The following is a 14,296-nucleotide window of genomic DNA, read 5'->3' as shown; positions in this document are numbered from 1 at the left end:
TTTTTTTTTTTTTTTTTTTTTAAATCCTTATCTCAATGTTAGTGGCTCAAATAATTGGATTTACACATAGATTAAGACAAAGTTTGAAAGGACAGGGCAACACTGCGGGGGACAGGGGGACTAAGTAACTAATTTTGGGTGGGCTACACCGTCACAGATCCCAACAAACCATGTGACGTTGTTCTCTCCTCTTTTTGGTCCGTGGCAAATGCAAAAATGGCAGCACGAAGAAGATTTGCTATACTTGACTACTGGCTGAAACAGTGCTAAATTAGAGTAAAAGGAAATTGGGAACCCAAGTCGATGAACTTAAATTGATTTTCCATATAGTAAAATTTCTTCAGCTCATGATTCCAATTTGAAATTCCTGGAATCCAAATTTACAGATTTATTGAATTATGTTCGACTTTAGAAGTTCCATTGTAGTTCATTTTGGGTCCCGACCAGAAGTTGCCCTAGAATATCTACCAATTTAGTATGCTTTAGCCTAAGAAAACTTCAAATTGTGTGCCTGTGGCACTACAAGGGGAAATTCACAGTTATTTTTTTTAGTGTTGCAGAGAAAGTAGCGACAATGAACCACTGTCTGTAACTCCATATGCTTGCTCCATTGTAAGTTTGCTTTTGCTTTCTAAAACACAAAAGATGACTCATTAATGATATGATTAGGCAGCCTAGTCTATCTCTGGGATCCACACAATAGAAAAGCTAAACAAAGATCAGACTGGCATCCGGGACGAAAATATAGGCAGAGAGAAAAAGCAACATAAAACAGTCCACGGTTCATAAATCCAGGCGTGTGATATATCACAACAAACTCTGCATCTCTTCTAATTTAATTAGTCGTCTTCCATTGAGACATGCGCTATTCACAACTTCAATATCATTTACCTGACAAAGCACAGTCAAGCGGCGGTGTCCTTGTGAGAACACATTTAATTAATTAATTCATGTTTTTTATTTTTAATGAATGCTCTCAACTGTTAACGAGTTTTCACATTTTAGACCTGAGTGTTAAAACTCTTCAGCAGTACTTAAGACTACACAAAGACTACACACTTTTGAACTACAGTAACTTCTCTTTCTTTTTCTTTTTTTTACTGTTAGAACAGCAGTATACAGTACAATGTAACATTCATTGTCTAAGCAAATCAGTAAAGTTTCACGGTCAAGACTTTCAAGTCGATGCAAATTTGGAACAGGACTTAAATCACTTTCCCTGTATCATTCAGGCGGAACGGTGTGCGACTGGTTAGCACATCTGCCTCACAGTTCTGAGGACCAGGGTTTAAATCCAGCCTGGAGTTTGCATGTTCTCCACTTGCCAACATGGGTTTTCTGTTGGCAAGTGGCAGTTCGAGATTGACTGTTTCTACGTTGTGTAGACTCCCCAAAAAGACAGAACTTCAAACCTTTCTTCAAAGTACAAAATGGCTGTCAAACATTCCGGCACACCCCATCCTCCCTTCTCAAGACAAAGAGAAGTAACTCATCAACCTGGACTCCCTCCTGGGTACAACGATAAAAAGACAGAGGGTCTGGACTAACCTAATTACCAATAGCTTGATAAGTCAGATGTGCAAAGCCACAAACTGGTGGCTAAAAGGGACTCGTTCCTCTGAAGGTTCTGTTATCAATAACAGCATGAGACCTCTGTGGTGACCCACAGACAAGGGGTCTCCTCAGAGACAGTGAAGCAACAGCACACCCAAGAGGGGACTCTTGGGACTGACAAACTGTTGATGCAAAAATTAAGCTCATATTTTGGCTCTTGTTCATGCTCTGGTTCCTGACCTTTCTAGATGCTAGGTTTCGAGAGGCCGGACACCCTGAAGAGGAAACTCATTTCGGACGCTTGTATCCGGAATCTCGTTCTTTCGGTCACGACCCACAGCTCATGACCATAGGTGAGGGTAGGAAGCGTAATTCGACCGTTAACTAGAGAGCTTCGCCTTTCGGCTTAGCTCCTTCTTTCCGACAACGGATAGATACAAAGCACCGATCCGCCTGTCGATCTCTCATTCCATTCTTCCCTCACTCATGAACAAGGCACTGAGATACTTCAACTCCTCAACTTGGGGCAGGATCTCATCCCCGGCCTGGAGAGGGCACTCCACCCTTTTCCGACTGAGGACCATGGTCTCAGATTTGGAGGTGCTGATTCTCATCCCAGCCCCCTCACACTCGGCTGCGAACCACTGCAGTGAGAATTGGAGATCACTGCTTGATGAAGCCAACAGAACCACAACATCTACAAAAAGCAGAAATGCAATTCTGAGGCCACCAAACTGGACTCCCTCTGCACGTCGGCTGAGTCTATAAATTCTGTCCATAAAAGTTATGAGCAGAATCGGTGACAAAGAGCAGACTTGGCGGAGTCCAACCCTCACCGGAAACGAGTCCGACTTACTGCCGGCAATGTGGACCAAACTCTGACACTGATCGTACGGGGACCGAACAGCCCGTATCAGGGGGTACTTCTTAAAAAGAGCGACCACCACCTCAAACTGCCAATCCATAGGCACTGTCCCTGATGTCCACGCGATGTTGCAGAGGCGTGTCAACCAGGACAGCCCCACAACATCCAGAGCCTTTAGGAACTCCGGGCAAATCTCATCCACCCCCGGGGCCTTACCACCGAAGAGCTTTTTAACCACCTCAACCTCAGAGATAGAAGAGCTCGCCTCAGAGAACCCAGAGACTGCTTCCTCATGGGAAGACGTGTCGGTGGAATTGAGGAGGTCTTCAAAGTATTCTCCGCACCGACTCACAATGTTCCGAGTTGAGGTCTGCAGCGCCCCATCCCCACTATACACAGTGTTGATGGTGCACTGCTTCCCCCTCCTGAGACGCCAGATGGTGGACCAACATTTCCTCGAAGCTATCTGGAAGTCTTTTTCCATGGCCTCACCGAACTCCTCCCATGCCCGAGTTTTTGCTTCAGCGACCACCAAAGCTGCATTCCGCTTGGCCAGCCGGTACCCATCAGCTGCCTCAGGAGTCCCACAGGCCAAAAAGGCCCGATAAGACTCCTTCTACAGCTTGACGGCATCCCTCACCGTTGGTGTCCACCAATGGATTCGGGGATTGCCGCCACAACAGACACCGACCACCTTACGGCCACAGCTCCGGTTGGTCTCCTCAGCAATGGAGATGCGGAACATGGTCCACTCGGACTCGATGTCCCCTGCCTCCCCCGGAACATGCACAATGCAAATAAGGCGTAGCTTACGTGCGACTACAAGGCCGGTGTACCACGGTTGAACGTTAATAATCTGGCAGAGGAGTCCTGGATCTGGTAGGCTTAAATGTGTGTGATAATGAAGGCTGATTGGAAACAGGTGCGCGGCCAAGGTGGTGCTGATTACTGGGAAGGGAGAGAGAGAGAGAGGGCGAGAGGGGCACAAAGCGCCACCCAAGCTCCAAAACAGGAACTCCAATGCATAGCTCGTGACAGCTTTGCTATTTTTGTCAATGAGCATTGGAAAATGTACCACAATTTGGTGAATGTGTTAAACAGCTCCAGACAAGTTCCATCAAGTTTATAGACTGCTAGTTTGAAGTCAAACCCTAGATTCCCCCCCATAGAATTAAGGCTAAAAAAAATAATGTGTCATTGAACAGGTAGGCTGTGATACTTTTTTTTCCTCAGCCTTCGCCTAAATTAAATCTGTCTACAACACAGACTGTGACCGATAAATTCAAACGGAAGGGAAGCAAAAGGCAACTCCTGTGAAAACCAAAGCGTAAATCAAATTGGAATAAGAAACAAAAAGACAGGGAGTGCAGCATAAATGTGTTTTGAAAGGGAGGGTAGTGTAAAACAAGGTGGGGTAGGCACTCACAAGAACAATAAACACACACATGAAAGTAACAAAGCATCTAAGTGTTCAGACAAGACAAAGAACAATTGCATCTTTGCTACACCACTTACGCTAACGCTTATAGATTAAGGGAAATACGTTATAGGCGGCACTGGTTAGAGCGTCTGCCTCACAGTTCTGAGGACCTGGGTTCAATCCCCGCCCCAGTTTGTGTGGAGTTTGCATGTTCTCCCCGTGCCTGTGTGGGTTTTCTCCGGACACTCCGGTTTCCTCCCACATCCCAAAAACATGCATGGTAGGTTAATTGAAGACTCTAAATTGCCCGTAGGTGTGAATGTGAGTGCGGATGGTTGTTTGTATGTGCCCTGCGATTGGCTGGCTATCAGTTCAGGGTACCCCGCCTCCTGCCAAAAGACAGCTGGAATAGGCTCCAGACCTCCCACGACACTTGTGAGGATAAGCGGCTCAGAAAATGGATGGATGGATAAAATACTTTATAGACCACCTGTGGATATGTGGAAATTAAAGTGTGCATCTAGCGATGACACACACATTAGTTGCATTGAGGCTTGTTTGGAGGATGCTGAGAGCTTTCATGGAAACTATTATTCACTTGCTTTCTCGCCTGTTTTCTTTGAGCGTGGGCCAAATGGATCAGAGGCCAGCAGACAAGATAACAAGGACACTAATGTGTTTCCTAGAGCAGATGCTTGAAACACTATTTGGGCCTGGTAACTCTGCTCATCTCAAAATATCTTCCCCCACCTCTCTCTGATCGCTAACAGGGAAAAAAAAATCCCATTATTATTTTTGATTTGAAGAAAATGCAATTAAGTGCTACCTTGACTTGTGACGTGGTTAAAAGCGAACATAACATGGAAAATAGTTAATACATTTTTAACTAATGAATATTTATCTAGAATGTTTCAGGAATTAGGTAAAGATCCATCTAGAAACCATTCTAAACATTTTTTATACAATAACTCATGTAGATGCAGGTCTGCACAACAGGAAGGGGAAAAAAGCCATCAGACAATCATTTTGAGTTAAATTATAAACTAAGCCGCAAAATACATGTAGGACTATTTTTCATTGGTATGCTGACGAAGCATGATTAACGTGTCCCTGTTTGATGCACAATCAGCTTAAGAGTTGTGGCTGTGGCTGTGGTGGTTTATTAGATACATATATTACTGTCAAGTGACCTGGGTGACTTACAGCTTCAAGCTTCTCATCCATACGAAACAACAGTGGAAGAGACTAAGGGATTGCTGGAATAGCTCCACCAAATCTATGAGAGGAAAATTAAGTTATTTGAATGAAATGATGTTTAATATGCTACATTTATTTTCCCATGCCCTATATAGTCAGCATTTGATAATTACTGTAGGTGCTCATCATCCCACTGAGACTTGCAATGTTTAAAACTGACGATGCAAATCGTCTAACATAGGTCAAGAACTTCCAGTACCAATAAACACTTCATCAACATAGCCCAAAATGATTCACTGTGACCAAATTTGAAGTTAAACTGTAGTTGTATTTTTTGAATGGGTATTTGTAGCTAGAAATGACAAGAACATTGCAGAGAGAATAATAATATAAAATGGAATTTTTGCATATTTTACACGTCCAAAATTATTAATAACCTTTTTCAATATAGACAAATTCAACGTTCTAAATATTCTGTTGATTAGAAGGCACTAGATTATACTAAACATTGCCTGGATCCTTTAAAATGGTCCAAAAGAATGCATATTCTTTAAATTGTCAGAGATATGCATAGAAACGTGAACAAAAATGAACAATGAATATAAAAAATATTTGGACTGTTAATAAATATATGGATGTTTCTAGTCCCCGCCCCCCACCGATGGTCTACACATATTACATACATATTATATCTCGCCCATGACTCAACCAAGCTTACAACTCAAATTCAAATTCATGAAAACATGGTCATCACAGCTAAAAAAAACAAGTGTATGCATATTATAATTGATGCATAAAATACAGTACATTCTGACTATAAGGCTTTGACAATATAGTGCTGCAAATGGCGTCTAAATTACCACACTCATTCGTCAATGTCATTATGACTGCATTTTCACAAAACCAATTATGAACTGTTTATCAGTGATCTTCCTCAGGGAATCGCTGAGCCAATAGAGTGACATTGTCTGCTGTAGGAAAGGACAGTCATTCCTTGGGAGTCACGCTGACGTACAGGCCCACTTCTTATTGGCAGTGATGAAGAAACAAGACCTGGGTTAGCGTGCAAATTATTTGTCTCTCAAATTTAAAGCAAACACTGTAGATAAGTTACTGCGATTGGCTGGCAACCAGTTCAGGGTGTACCCCGCCTCCTGCCCTATGATAACTGGGATAGGCTCCAACACTCCTGCGACCCTTGTGAGGATAAGCGGCTCAGAAAATGGATGAATGGATGTAGATAAGTTAAGTGGGTGACCCAATCATAGCCGAAATACTGTTTTATATCCTGATTAGCACATCTGCCTTACATTTGTGAGGTTAGGGGTTCAAGTTAAGTTTGAACCCCATGTTTTCCTCCCAAATTCCAGAAACATGCATATTTGGTTAACGTATTTGGTTGTCCTTTTGTCTGAATGTGAGTGAATGGTTGTTTGTTTCTACCTGTATGTGCTTTGCGATTGGCTGGTGACCAGTTTAGGGTTTGCCATGCCTTTCGCCCATGACTCAACCAAGCCTACGACTCGATGCCACACACAGATATTGAAGTGCCTGCAATGGAACTGTATAACATCAACAGGATCCTATGAACAACAACTCTGACAACTAAGACAACTCTGGAGGCCAACTCAAAACCAGGTGCACAGGTGAACATCAAATGGAGCATATTCCAAGTAGATGCTCTGTCTCTGCTGCTGTTCTGCATAGGCCTGAACACCCTCAGTCAGATCATAACCAAGAATGGTTTAGGGTATCGGTTCAGAAGTAGAACAATGATCAGCCACCTCCTCTACATGGATGACATCAAGCTGTATGCAAAAAATGAGCGAGACATTGACTCCCCGATTCATCTCACAGCAAAAACACTGGAATGTTATTCGGACTAGATAAGTGCGGGCGAATCTAGAAGAGGGAAGATGATCACAGCCAAAGGGTTTTAACTACCTGAGAGCATCATAACATATGTGCAGGACAGTTACAAATATCTTGGAATTCCACAGGCAAAGGGCGACCACAAGGAGGCAACTTGATAGAAGGGCACAGCCAAATAACTAAAGAGGGTGAGACAGATCCTTAATACTCAGCTGAATGGATCTTCTCCAGGCCATTAACAGTTATGGCCTGACAATAGTTAGATTTCTCGCTTGCATCATACCATGGCCACTGGAAGAGATGCAACTCCCTGATATCAAGAGAAGAAAGCTCCTTAGAATGCACAGAGGGTTCTAGTGAGCGTCACAGGCACTATCCAGGAGGAAACAACAGGCTTCCAAGAATGCATCAAGAAGATTGCCCCCTTTGGCAACTCCCTGTAATAAATGAATGCCTCAGGTAACAGAAGCCAGTAAGGGGAAGGAGCCAGACGAGCTGTCATGGAAAGACAAGACCCTGCATGGCATGTGCCACTGACAAGTTGAAGAAGGGGCTGACATCGTGAAAACACACCAGTGGCTGGAAAAGGCTGGACTGGAAGACAGCCCAGAGGCACTAACCATGGCAGAACAATTACAGGCCCTTAACACAAGATCAATACAGGCTGGGGTCTGCCACATCCCACAGGACCCCAGATGAAGGCTGTGCAAAGAAGACACAGAGACACTGCAGCACATCACAAATGGGTGTAAGATGCTGGCAGGCAAGGCATACCTGGAGCAGCATAACCTGGTAGCAGCAATAGTGTACCAGAACATATGGACTGGAGGTCCCAGAATCAAGATGGCAGACACCATCAAAGATGGTTGAGAACAACCAGGCCAAGGTCCTGTCGGACTTCCAGATCCAGACTAACAAACTGGTGATGGCCAGTGGTGGTGGATAAACATTAGAAGACCAAGGTTGAGATGCAAGATCTAGCAATCCCAAGTGACATCACCATTCTGGAAAAGGACCACGATAAGTTGGAGAAATACCAAAGACTGAAGGAAGAGCGAGAGAAGTGGATGGTGAAAGCAATAATGCGGCACTGGGGGCAGTAACACCCAAGGTGGGTGGAGGGCTCTAGCAGATACCAGGAATAACATCTAGCACACAGATATATACTGTGTGTGTATATACACTCATAACTATAAGTATTTTAACATATACTAATAACAGAAACAATTACTGTTTGAGCAAGAACCTATCCATACATGAGATATTTTCAATATAAGAGGCAATGAATGAAAAATGCAATGTATACACACATTATATGTTGTGTCATACATAAAACGCAAGCAGTAGTTTCTCCAAACAACAGGGAGATTAATGTGTTTTGGAGCATTTGCAGAAATCACAGAGGCGATGAATCGAGAATAATAGCAAAACACAAACACTTTGAAATATATAATCACAGCTAATAGTTATGATGCAGAACACATAAACAACAGCTTAATTTACTTTTACCCATAAAAGTCTACATTTTCCATCCTGAATAGACCTGAAGGGCCACAAAGTGAGCTGAGTACCGACATATAAAAAACAACAAAACACACACACACACACACACACAAAAACCCATTGCTGATACTTTCTTACCAACTAAACATAATTATTGGTTTTGCATACTCATAAAACAGGAGAAGAGGAGAAAATGTTCACAGCCTAGCCATTTTTTATAATATGTCCAAGTTCCATTCTCCAATTTTAGTGTGTTTATTTATTTTATTTTTTTTATTTACACTGTGTTCTCATGTGACTCATGTGGTGCTTTATCTTCTCTTCATTTTTATTTATTCTTGTTCCTAGCCTCCTGGCTACATATCTGAGAAATAAACATGAAAACAATGTCCTTTAATGTGTTGTGTCCTTGACTAAAACAACATGCATTATATTGAATCAGTGGTATCCAATAATACCATAATTCCCATTGTGGGAGAGTTGTGCTGTGACCATGCTCAATTAGCTCAATTTGACCATTTTTGTCTGGCTTCATCATAGGCGTTAAACGGACACCCTTTAATAACTTATTTTAGATTTAGGTGCATCATTGTAAGCCTATAGAGGCTACTATGTATGTCTTCTGTGGCACTTGATGTCATGTAATAGTGAATAATAATAATCCATCCATCCATTTTCCACACCACTTATCCTCACTAGGGTCACTGGTATGCTGGATTCTATGCCAGCTGACTCTGGGAGAGAGGCAGGGTACAGCCGAACTGGTCGCCAGCCAATCGCACAACAACAATAATCATAATAATAATAATACATTTTATTTGTAAGTACCTTTTGTAGCCCCCGATGATACTGTACATAAATAAAACAACATTAAAAACAGAATTATACATAAGAAACAAAACAAATAAATAAATAATACAATCATACATAATAATAGTCCTTCTACTCAAGTGGAAGGTATTTGTATAATGATAGAGATTAGTTAATTTGGAGTAAAGGATCCAAGATAACAGAATAATGCTTAGAGTGATCACATCAGTACATTGTTAAGAAAAAATATATAATTTCTATTAATGTGTTATTCTGAACTGATCTTCGCACAGTGGCTATTTCAGGACCATCCTGTTTACTCATGTATGACTCTATATAAAGATGGACATGAAACAAAGACATTTGGGATTCAGAACAAGACATGGCTGGACCACAACATCCCTAATGCTGCAGAGGCAAGCAGCCCACAGTCTGCAGCACATACACTGCCCGTAAATGACAATTATTGGCGAAATCTTACATTGGATCAGAATGACACAAACACACACAATGCCGCACTCACCCATATGTTACCATCCTGGTGATAAGGTTTCCAGTTCCTTCCTGTGTCGCTGTAGAGCAGACGGTACCGCGTCGTCCAATCAGAGCTGCTGTAGCGACCCTGTGTGGCTATGGCACTCAAGTGCTTTCTGGAGCCCAGGTCCACCTGCAGCCACTGGTAGTGATCGCTATCGAGTGGAGACCATCCACCAGCACCTGAAGAGTTCAAGACATTTGAAAATAGGTTTCATGTTGTAAGTCCATCTAAGATAAGGTTGCAAGAAAACTATTGAATTGATTGGATTTCTGCAAAAATCATAAAATATGGTTTGATCTTGGCGGCACGGTGACCGACTGGTTAAAGTGTCAGCCTCACAGTTCTTAGGACCCGGGTTCAATCCCCGGCCCCGCTTGTGTGGAGTTTGCATGTTCTCCCTGTGCCTGCGTGGGTTTTCTCCGGGCACTCCGGTTTCCTCCCACATCCCAAAAACATGCATTAATTGGACACTCTAAATTGCCCGTAGGTGTGACTGTGAGTGTGAATGGTTGTTTGTTTGTTTGTGCCCTGCGATTGGCTGGCAACCAGTTCAGGGTGTACCCCGCCTCCTGCCCGATGATAGCTGGGATAGGCTCCAGCACGCCCGCGACCCTTGTGAGGAGAAGCGGCTCAGGAAATGGATGGATGTTTTGATCTTCATTTAAGTCACAACAATAGACACGGTTTTCTTAACCTATGACCAGAGAAACAATTTCCCTGTTTTTACTGAAAATAACATGTAAATATAGAATTGCAGCGTGGAAAGTACCGTAATTTCTCATTATAATGCGCACCCTTCTAACCCCTTAAACCCCTCTACTTATGTATCATGCATTTTTACAATGCATGATTTTGGATTTACCGATATGATCAAAACATGAAGTATTATCTGTATTTTTTTTTTTTTCAAAATTATTCTGAAGTTAATTTATTCGAACACTTAATACTTCATTTTTATTTACTTGCTCTTTTTTGAAATTCACATCCCTACTTTTATTTAGTAAATGTTAAATGTTTGATTACCCAGGCAGAATTTGTAAGATGGGTACAATTCTTTAAAGAAAACATGAAAGACCAGGCACAACACATTTAATTTCATTTTAATGGGATTCAAACTAAACTGTCAACCATTTCAGAAAAGCATTATCATTAAACAAAACATAACCATAAATAAATTAATGATGGTTGTTGTTCAGTCATCAGTCGTATTTAAAAAAAAAAAAAACAACAATATTTCAAAAATTCTGTTTGGGTATGTGAACGTATAAGCACAACTACAACATACATATATGCAGTCATATTTACCCGTCATATTGGAATGAAAGTGTAGGCACACTTTTTTTCATAACCTCTTGGTGGCGGTGGCATACTAGATTAATGTGTACTCCTTTTTCATAACCTCTATGTGACGGTGGCATATTGGAATGAAAGTGTACAGCTTTTTCTTAACTTCTAGATGGCGGCATACATTATAAAATGTGAAAGATTTTTTCCATTTTCCCCTACACCCATGTGTAATGCGCACTATTGACTTTTGACAATTTTTGGGGGAAAAAATGTGCATTATACATGAGAGGTTACGGTAAATGGACCTTTGGATTTAAAAACTGGTTGAACTTTTGTTTGGTCGAGATAACTTCAGCCAAACATTCCCTGTTGTTGCAGATCAGACCTGAATGACAGCCAGAAGGAATTTTGGACCGTATTTACAAAACTAAAGTCAAGCGTTTGAGTGGGCCACTCCAGAAGGCGTAGTTTCTTCTGTTGAAGCCATTAATGTTGATTTACTTTACTTCTGCTCTTTGGGTTGTTGTCCTGTTGCATCACACATCTTCTGTTACGGTTAAATTGGAATACATAATAGTCTCAAGTTCTTCAACAAAATGTCTTGATAAACTTGGAAATTTATTTTTCCGTCGATGATAGCAATGCATCAGGACCCTGAGGCAGAGACGCAATCCCCAGCCATGATAACCCCTCCAACATACATCACAGCTGATTGAGGTTTTGATGGTTGTGTGCTGTGCCTTTTTTTCCCTCCACATACTGTAGCATTGTGCGTTCCATTCAAACAACTTAACTTTCATTTCATCTGGCCACACAATAGTTTTGCTTGTAGTGTCATGCTGTGGAACACTGTTTAAGATTCTTTGCACACAACAGAAAAGGTTATTTCCCATAGATGTTGCATTGTCAAATGATGTAAATACTGTAAAACCTCTCTTTCCTGTTGTATAGAAAGAACAAAGGACCTTAAACAGTATTATTTCTTAGAATAAGAATCATTTCTTCATTTATAGACCATCTTTCTTACCATAAACATTGAGGCTTTTAGAGACACTATTGTGTTCCTTTCCACTTCATGCAAGTTAACAATTCTTAATTGTAGGCACTGAGAGTTCTTTCATGGGAGTATGGTTCACATTGGGCAATGCGTCATGAGAATAGAAAACTCCAAACTGGTGTCTGTTTTTAACTGCTTTAACTAACTTTAGACTGCTTTAACTAACAACTCCAATTTCGTCACATGGATTGGACTCTAGGTAGGCTGATTCCTGACTCCAATTTGCTCTTGGAGAACTCATTAGCATAAACGTATAATTATTTGTGTGGTATTAGTTTAAGCATACTGATTTTTTTTGTCTATTGTAAATTACATGAAGATCAGGTCACGTCATGATCAATTCATGCGGAAAAGTGTAGTTTCCAAAGGGTTAATACAGATACAATATTTTTTCACACACTGAACAAACAGGTATATCCAGATACATACTGTAAATAATCTTCAAAATAGGTTGTTGGTATGGCTGCAGGTATGAATAAAAACAGCAACTCCCCCACCCCCCCCCCCCCCCCCCCCCTTCTCCCGATAGAAAGTGGCAATTTAAAAGGGAGATCATCTCAGCTCCAAGCCCCCAAGACAAGCAGAAAAGCAGCATGGTATTGCCATCATAACATTTTACAACGAGCATGTGCAGTTATAAGATTATATGTCGTCGTTTTATCAGTGGTCAGTGTCCAGCAGAGACCTGCTCAACCAAGACGGACACCTGCAAAGCTTGGGCAAAGTCATGTTTTATTTAGTCCTTAACATGCAGAGCCTTCTGGCTATATATGAATGTGATGAGTGACAAGGTCTCTTCTTCAGTATTATCTAATTATGCATAGGTGAGGCCCATAAATCTTGGCGAAGAGGATTAGTATGCAAGACATTTGAGGATGGTTTCTTTTTTTTTTATATAAGCATTCATGCCGCAAAGTCAAATTTGGAAGAGTCTCTTAGTACAACCAGTTATGTATTTATTACCGCTTATTTAAAGAGAGATACTCTGGTTCAATAGTTACATTCTAGAGAGGAGGAAATGATGATGATACTACATGGCAGTGCAACACAAAGAGTTCCCGCCAAACATGATGTGTGCGTCTGCAGACGAATTACTCCTATAACTCAAATTTGTACCCCAAACGTACTCCAAATGTGGTTTTGGAAAAGACCATTAGAACAAGCAATTGATGGGTGTGTTAGAGCCTGGTAAGTTAATTTCAGTGTTTTTGCAGCTTAATGCAAACCTGTAACATTTTCACAAACTTCTTGTCTGAACGTAACTGTTCCAAATCAAAAATCAAAAATCTTCAATTTGTATAAGGTCATTTTATTATAAACATAATGAACTATGACTCAGGTAGATGCTAGAGAGTTCACAGCTCTGCCAATGTAGTTTGAAAAGACACTACACACATTACAGAACTTGTCCCCCTCACACTTCAAAGTGTCAACCTGAGGCAGAGGACAGTTTCCTTGCCCCGAACTACTGATTTACCCCAAATCAGGGTAAATTGTGGCAAAATAAAAAATAAAAATAAAAAATAAATACAGGATGGAGATCTGATTATATTTAGTGACATATAGAGAATAAACACAGATGTGATATTCATGGAATATAATGACCAGTTGAAAAAGAATGAGCAAAATGAGTGCATACTGAAAGATAAGCAGGCAAATGTGCACACATTATACATTCACAACTGTGAAATCAGTAAGAGAGTGGGTGGTGGATCGACTACAAACTCACCATATCACAGTGACTCTTTGTGATAGATTTAGTTTCCATTTTCCGTACCACTTATCCTCACTAGGGTCACGGGCGTGCTGGAGCCTATACCAGCTATCTTCGGGCGAGAGGCGGGGTACACCCTTAAATGGTCTCCAGCCAAGATTTAGTTTTGTATAGGCTCTAAAGAGATAAATGTGCCTATTTTGGAAAAGGACAGTTAAAACTGGTTGTATAAGGTCAACAAGAGAAAAAGGGAGCCATAGTCAAGGGGGCATGAGAGATTATGTCACATGATGAAATAGTGTGAGTTGGTTTGTGATGTATTCCACCCGTTGACAATATTCCTATATCTTATCCAATTACACAGCTATTATCCTCCAGTTCCGGCCCTGACTTCAGATAAAATGGACCAGTATCTGTAGAATGTCAATACCTCAAAAACCTATTGCCGCTAAACCATTCCCCTGAGATTAAAAAACACT

At 41.2% G+C, this 14,296-nt stretch overlaps 1 protein-coding gene across 3 annotated transcripts in view; it reads right to left on the bottom strand.

Moving 5' to 3' along the window:
- cntnap2a (contactin associated protein 2a) overlaps nt 1-14,296 on the bottom strand; it is a 294,944-nt gene that overhangs the window by 156,852 nt on the left and 123,796 nt on the right. For all 3 annotated transcript variants that reach the window (XM_061758709.1, XM_061758710.1, XM_061758711.1), the window contains exon 3: nt 9,745-9,938. In XM_061758709.1, coding sequence (XP_061614693.1) covers nt 9,745-9,938 — 194 coding nt within the window. The remainder of the gene's footprint in view (nt 1-9,744; nt 9,939-14,296) is intronic.

This window comes from Phyllopteryx taeniolatus, chromosome 20 (genome assembly GCF_024500385.1).
Source record: "Phyllopteryx taeniolatus isolate TA_2022b chromosome 20, UOR_Ptae_1.2, whole genome shotgun sequence".
Taxonomy (NCBI): Eukaryota; Metazoa; Chordata; class Actinopteri; order Syngnathiformes; family Syngnathidae; genus Phyllopteryx; species Phyllopteryx taeniolatus.
Note: the sequence above shows the minus strand (reverse complement) of the source record. Positions and strands in the feature narration are given on the sequence as shown.